The following is a 7637-nucleotide window of genomic DNA, read 5'->3' as shown; positions in this document are numbered from 1 at the left end:
AGGGGTGCTTTTCCTATATAGAGAGGGAAAAAAGAAAAACTGTAAAGGTAGAGAAAGTTATTTCTGCATTTCATGATTTCCAAGGTGTAGTTATTTTTCCTTAGGCACAAGATAAATTAATAATGCCTATAGATGTTTCTACACTTCTAATACACAGATGTCTCCGTTTTTCTGCCAGCAGTACTTTTTTTTTTTTTTTTTCTTCCAAATATTTCACCATAACACTGATTAAAATTAAGCAATAGCTTAGGTTCAAATACAGTCTCCCTGTTTCCTAGCTATTGTGCCATCTACAGTGACACTTCTCTGCCTAAATTTTCTGATTAAAGTAGAATGACTAAATGTAAAAAAGAGTTTCATTTTGGAAATAATTTACAATTTTTTCAGTATTTGGAAATATTTTAATTTTAGACAGTGCTTTAAAAATGCCTCTGTAATAGCCAACAAATACTTGTATCAAATACTTGAGGTTTTATGGTCTGACAAGCAGTGTCCCAAAGCCAGTACATATGAAAATGCATTTTCAGGTACAGACTGTTCATCAGAGATGAACAGTAATCTCCCTAATTTGGGGTCTATATATAATGGAAAAACTGGCTATCTAGTTGTGTGTTTTCCTCAAAATTTTTAGGACCCTTTAGAATGTGAACACCTATCCCCAAAATTCTTTTGCTTTTATAGAGAAGTTTCAACCATTTTAAGCATACCTCTCATCCCAAATTGCTATTTAGGTCCTATTTACTAACACATACACTGTTCCTAATGGAAAGAAGCAAGTAGTAGATTTCTAGTAAAGGTCAATGATTTTTTCGTTTAGCTACTGTATTTTTGTGGTTCAGTACTAGACAGAATTGAACCTTAAATTACTGTAGCACGTGGTCTCTTATTGCCAGTTTCTGGATAGCAGCACTACTGATAGACTTGAAGAGTCTCATGGGAATATTATAAAGTATTTGAAGGCAAACAGGGCTCTCAGCTTTGCAATTAATATATATAAAAAAAAAGACAAGGTGACTTTTTATCTCCCTAGAAATGTCAATCTTATGTCTTTACTACAATATACGACAACATACAAATGTCACCACCCAGTGTCTCTTTCTCTTCTGAGTGCCAGTAAATGTAGAAATAATAGAGTTAAAACTAAATTGAATTTTGAAAGACAAAAGAGCAGACCTTGTGCTGTTTTTGTAACCAATCAAAATCACTCTGTCCTTGTATGCCAAGAATGAATGCATAATGTAATGAATCTGAAATCTAACTCATCAGGCTGGCTTTGCATTCACAGATTCTAAAAACACAGTAAGTTTAGTTGCTTTCTGTGGAGACAACAATGGTTTTTTTAAACTTGATAAACAGCATGTGAAAGCTGACTTGCTTACAAAACAGCACAGGGAATGAACATCAAGGTACTTACTATGAAAGGTATGATTATTAGATTCTTCCCTCTTCTTTCCCACTATAAAGTGTTGATGCAAATATGAGATTTCAAGGTGACAGAACACAACTGGTCTGTAGGGAAAAAAGCTATGGGTAAAGAATGCCCAGCTACTTTGCCTGCAGTGACCATGAAATAGTGGAGTTCAAGGTCCTTAAGGTCGTGAGGAGGGCATGCAGCAAGCTCACTGACTACCTTGCACTTCAGGAGAGAAAACTTTGGCCTGTTCAAGGATCTGCTTGGCAGAGTAGCATGGGATAAAACCCTGGAGGGAAGAGGGGCCCAAGAAAGCTTCTTGATATTCAAGGATCACCTCCTTCAAGCTCCGGAGCGATGCATGACAACAAAGAAGTCAGGTAATGATGCCAGGAGGCTTGCATGCATGAACAAGGAACTCCGGGACAAGCTCAAACACAAAAGGAAGCCTACAGAGGGTGGAAGCAAGGACAGGTAGCCTGGGAGGAATACAGAGAAATTGTCTGAGCAGCCAGGGACCAGGTTAGGAAGGCCCAAGCCCTGATAGAATTAAATCAGGCCAGGAACATCAAGGGCAACGAAAAAGGCTTCTACAGGTACATTGGTGATGATAGGAAGACTAGAGGAAATATAGGCCTTCTCTAGAAGGAAAATGGAGACTTGGTCACCTGGGATATGGAGAAGGCTGAGATACTGAATTACTTCTTTTCTCTCAGCCTTCAGCAGCAAGGGCTCTAGCCACACCAACCAGGATGTAGAAGGTACAGGGAGCAACTGGGAGAATGAAGAACCATGCACCACAGAAGATCATGTTCAAGACCATCTAAGGAACCTGAAGATGCACAAGTCCTTGGGAACTGATGAGGTGCATCCGTGGGTCCTGAGGGAACAGGAGGACCAAGTAGGTAAGAAACTATCCATCAGAATTTGTGGCAGACTGGCAAAATTCCCACTGACTGGAAGAGGGGAAAAATAACCCCATTTGTAAAAAGGCAATAAAGGAAGATTCAGGGAACTACGGGCCAGTCAGACTCACCTCTGTGCTCAGCAAAATCGTGGAGCAGATCTTCCTGGAAACTATGCTAAGGCACTTGGAAAATAAGGAGTTGATTGGTGACAACCAATGTGGCTTCACTAAGGGCAAATTGTTCCTGACTAATTTGCTGACCTTCTATGACAGGGTTGCAGCATTGGTGGATGAGAAAAGAGCAGCTGACATCTGCCTGGACTTGTGCAAAGCAATTGACAGTCCCACATGACATCCTTGTCTCTGAATTGGAGAGACATGTATCTGAAAGATAGACCACTCCGTGGATAAGGAATTGGCTGGATGGTTGCACTCAAAGAGTTGTGGTCAACAGCTTGATGTCCAAGTGGAGAGCACTGACGAGTGGCATTCCTCAGGGGTCAGTATTGCCACCAATGCTGTTTAACACCTTTGTTGGTGATAATGGACAGTAGGATTGAGTGCATCCTCAGCAAGTTTACAAATGACAGCAAATGTGTATGTGATGTGGTCAACACGCTGGAGGGAAGGGATGTGCTGTCCAGAGGGACCTGGACAGGCTGGAGAGGTGGGCCAGTGCAAACTTCATGAAGTTCAGCAAGGCCAAGTGCAAGGACCTGCACATGGTCAGGCCAATCCCAAGCACAAATCTAGGATGGGTGATGAGTGGATTGAGAGCAGCCCTGCAGAGAAGGACTTGGGGATAGTAGTGGATGGAAAACTGACTATGAGCCAGCAATGTGTGCTCACAGCCCAGAAAGCCAACTGTGTCCTGGGCTGCATCAAAGGAACTGTGGCTAGCAGATTCTCCCCCTCTACTCTGCTCTCACTGCAGGCCCCATCTGCAGTGCTGTGTCCAGCTCTGAGGCTCCTAACATGAGAACATGGACCTGTTGGAGCAAGTCCAGAGGAGGCCACAAAGATGCTCAGGGTGCTGGAGCACCTCCCCTGTGAGGACAGGCTGAGAGAGTTGGGGTTGTTCAGCCTGGAGAAGAGAAGGCTCTGGGGAGACCTTACAGCAGCATTCCAGTGCTTAAAGGGGCTACAGGAAAGATGGGGAGGGACTCTTATCAGGAGGTTCAGGGATAGGATCAGCGGTAACCCTTTTAAACTGAAAAAAGTTAGATTTAGATTAGATATAAGGAAGAAGTTCTTCATTGTGAGGGTGGTGAAGCACTGATACAGGTTGCCCAGAGGGGTTGTGGCTGCCCCCTCCTTGGAAGCTTTCAAACCAAGCTGGACGAGGCTTTGAGCAACCTGATCTACTGGAAGGTGTCCCTGCCCATGGCAGGGAGGGTGGAACTAGATGATCTTTAGGGTCCCTTCCAACCCAAATCATTCTATGTTTCTACGATTCTATGATTCTGAACAGCTTGAGGACAACCCTTTGATTTATAGTCTCTAGTCATTATTTGGTTTTCCCTTCTTCTAAGATGTGTGTAGGGATTTTTTTATTGTGATAGATAATATAGTTGGACAAGTTGCTATATTTCCCATCTAATGATTATTGCACTTCTAGACTGATCCTGCCCCAAAATAATGAATGATGGTGAGAGGAGGATAATACAGATAGCGGGATTTGGTTTTCTTCCTCTACCTATCACAGAAATTATTATTCATTTTTACCTTTTCTATAAGTTGTTATTAATGGCTGTGCAGCTGTGACATTAAGGCCAGCACCCATTTGGATGAGCTCGGGTATCGTGGCAGAGAAGGAAGCATTAAGCTCATTGCCCAGTTCTTTGTCTTCTGATTTTAGCAGATGTTCTGTGATCAAAAAGGAAAAGATGTCTGTTCACCTATTTGGAGTCAAGAAAATCACAACTTTTTTGTTTTCTGTTAATAATGTATGAAGGAGGTGCTGTTTCTCTTTTTTCCCCTTTACTTTTCCTTTGTGACTCTGCCTCTCTCCTCTTAACTATTGCCTTCTGTCAGCATGGCCCTCAAAATAATGACAGAGCTTGTATATAACAACGTGAAACGATCAGAAGCAAAGACTAGTCAGCAACATCCACATGATATTCCAAGATCCAACAATGTTAGGACGCTGGCCCATAAAGTGATTGGCATCAAGTCCTTATGGTTTAGAAATTGGGGCACATTGTAGTGATCAAAGCTTCTATCAGAGAAGTTTACATTGCATCCTGTCAGACCCACTTTTATGGTGTTAAGACACAACACACCTATGCAGGAATATTATCCCACTTTCACAGTGAAGTGGAAGGGAGAAGCAATGAGAGGCAGAAAGTGGTTATCAAAGGTCACAGTGAGTTTGTGGCAAAGCTCAGTTTGAACTCCTGCTCCTATGCTAAAACCCACAGATAGCAGGCCTTTTGCTCTGTAGAACTGCTTTTCTGATTAGCAGCAACTGTCACCCAGCTTTATCACCTACCATGCTCTTGCTATGAGATATACATGGTATGCTCTGATGTCTGTTTCATCCAAGGCCTATGGCTGTTCAGAAACTGTATAGAAGCATTCAATATTTAAGGTTCAAATTCAGGTATCTCTCACTCTAATTCTTTTGCAGAAATCCCACGTCTTTTTTTCATCTTGACTTCATTTGTCAGGAGTTGAGACAGTGGCACAGGGGCACCTGAAAGTACAGACAAAAATACTGCAAACAACTTGAGTGGTAATACTGCCTTTGTAGTAAAATTCATTATAAGAGAATGTTCTTATTCCACACAATATTTACTGAAGCATTTTCGCCGAAGAGGGTCAGCCAACTTTTCAGTTATTTCTGCTTCAACTACTGCTATTGCTTATTCTAGAAATTAAGTGCATAAACAGAAACCAGTTATTAATCTAATTAATTTTAAATGGGCAAGAGAGGCAGAATTCGGATGGGAGGAACCTTCCATCAAGTTGCAGTTACTCTTTTCATTGCCAGCTGGAAAGAAGTGCTTGATAGCAAGCTGTCTGAGAATGCAACTGCATTGTGAATAGCTGAGTGATCTGTTAATGAGGATGAATTACATTCATTCACTCTGACTGAAGATGTCTACTGTGGTTTTAAAAATCTGTTTGCTGAAAGAGCCTTTAGTATCAAATATTTTGTCTTTATATGTCAGAGTAACTAGTGTAATCTATGCCAAACATCCTTACAAAAAGAGTGTGATTTAGATGACATAGTGACATTCACTGTCTGCAAAGGAGACAACAAATAGGGCTGAGATGTTTAATCCTGCTTGCCTTTCTGATTTTTGATTATCTCCATTTAGACAGCTGCAAGGAAAAACTGCAGAGGAAACTTCCAAGTGTCTCTGGATGAATTCAATTACTTTGACTTTTTTTTTTTTTTTTTTTTTTTTTTTTTTTTTTAATCACAAGAAGAGAAATGGAATCAAATACTGGTAGAAATGCCTTTTGGGTATTGAGATTTAATGCTACTAGGTGCAAAAGAAACATTGTAAATACAAACTAGGTTCTATTAAGTTTGACAGTAAAAAGATTAAAAACCTTATCCCATCCAGAACAGGAAATCTACATGGATATTGTCTTGTATTTTCATTAGACAGATTTTTGTATGAAATAAGCTACATTTGCCTAAACATGTTGGGACACTGATCTCTCTTACCCTCCTGAATCTTTAATTGTCTTTCTAAATAAATTAGTTGAAGGCTTGGGCAGGTGACCTTGGAACAGAAGTGATCTGTGACTCATTTCAGTGGCTGATTCAAACCTTGGTCCATATCATGAATACTATTGGAAGTTTGTTGTGAACTGAAAAAAGATTTAACAATTTAACGAAGTGTTAAATTGAACCTTTGATTACCATTTTCATATTATAAAGAGCAAAATACTGGAACAGACTGTTTGGGAATACTGTGAATTCTATATCACTGTCACTATAAAGAGCAGGTTAGACAAGTATGTCAGGAATAATTTATGTAGAGTCAATCCTGGTAGAGCAGAAAACTAGAACAGATGACCTCTCATCCTTTTGACATTTCATATGGCTCTGCTTTGAATTGAGATGTGCAAACAACATACATGTAGTTTAAAGTAGCCTCTGTGTGTAATTTAATTATTCAGTATTAAATTATGTTTTAAACAGCAACTAATCTGCTGGTTAAGATCTGCTAGACTGGAATGAAACAAGGTTTTTTCTAGTCTCGGTCTTGTATTTTCTTCAACTGAAGGGTAGCAGAACCTGGTTAAAAAGATATACATGCTTAGCTGGGCAAAACAGTAATTAAAAACACTGGAATAAGACATGCTTACATAACTAAATCAATAAAGCTGATAGTTTATGAAACTGGGTTTTGTTTTCATTGAAATTAAAGATTTTTTATTTTTTTTTTGGTCTTTGTGCATACACAGCAGCAGAAGATCAGGTTATGCAACATTTAGATGTAGTCATGATGGGAGACTTGACTGTGTTAGCATTAAAGTGAGCAAAGAGTCTTCAGGAAGCTCATTAGAGCATATTAAAGGTACCTAAATCTACCTTTGTGTTAAGCTCCCTCCATTCCATCTCCGTGGCAAGCCTCTATTGCAGCTGTGATAACTGGGTAATTGCATTTGTAAGTAAATGCAAGTTTTTGCGGCTTTCTAAATTCAGGCTTGCGGATCTGAATGAGGAGCACGAACTTTAGGAGGATTACTGTTCTTCAACAGCAGAAAACTCTTCAGGCAACACTGCTGGTACTGATTAAAAACAAAGATTTGGGGTTTACTCGTCCTGCGGCAAGGCGAACAGCGAGAAGGCGTAACTTAATTTCGAGTACCAAGGGATGGCGGTGTACAGTTACACCATTTTCACGCATTTGTAGAACGGGCATGTCAACTTCAAGCAAGTTTGCAGACGGGTGCAGCAGAGCTGTCGGGCGGCTCCCTCCTGCGCACAGGGGACCAGGGGCCCTTTGCAGAAGGCGGCCGTGGCACTGCGGACCCGCCGGTGGCCGCCTTTCCCCAACACCAGCCCGAGGTGCTGCTCCGTCCCGCCGCTGCTTCCCGGAGCAGGAAGACGTCACGGCGGGCAGGCCAGGAGCAGCACAGCTGACGGGTACAAACAGGTGCAACTTTCCAGGCGCCTTTCCCCCTTTCCCTGGAATCACGAATAACCCATCCCTCCACTTCCCTCCGCGCGCCCGGGCTGAGGGCCGGCCGCCGCGCAGCCACAGCCCTTATCAGCTCTGTCACTCGCCGGGGCCGGGCAGAGGCAGCGTCCTGGGGAAGGAAAAGGGTTGTGCCAGGGAACAGAGTTTAAAAAAA

The 7637-nt window shown here is 41.6% G+C and overlaps 1 protein-coding gene across 1 annotated transcript in view; it reads left to right on the top strand.

The window, feature by feature from the left end:
• The first annotated feature begins 1772 nt into the window (after positions 1 to 1772).
• The window catches only part of SUSD1 (sushi domain containing 1), a 56839-nt gene continuing 50974 nt past the window's right edge, over positions 1773 to 7637 (top strand). Inside the window, exons 1-2 of the mRNA XM_026866496.1 lie at positions 1773 to 1791; positions 2128 to 2316. Coding sequence (XP_026722297.1) covers positions 1773 to 1791; positions 2128 to 2316 — 208 coding nt within the window. The remainder of the gene's footprint in view (positions 1792 to 2127; positions 2317 to 7637) is intronic.

This window comes from Athene cunicularia, assembly GCF_003259725.1.
Source record: "Athene cunicularia isolate RWA chromosome Z unlocalized genomic scaffold, athCun1 chrZ_part3, whole genome shotgun sequence".
Lineage (NCBI taxonomy): Eukaryota > Metazoa > Chordata > Aves > Strigiformes > Strigidae > Athene > Athene cunicularia.
This window is presented reverse-complemented; position numbering and strand designations above follow the sequence as displayed.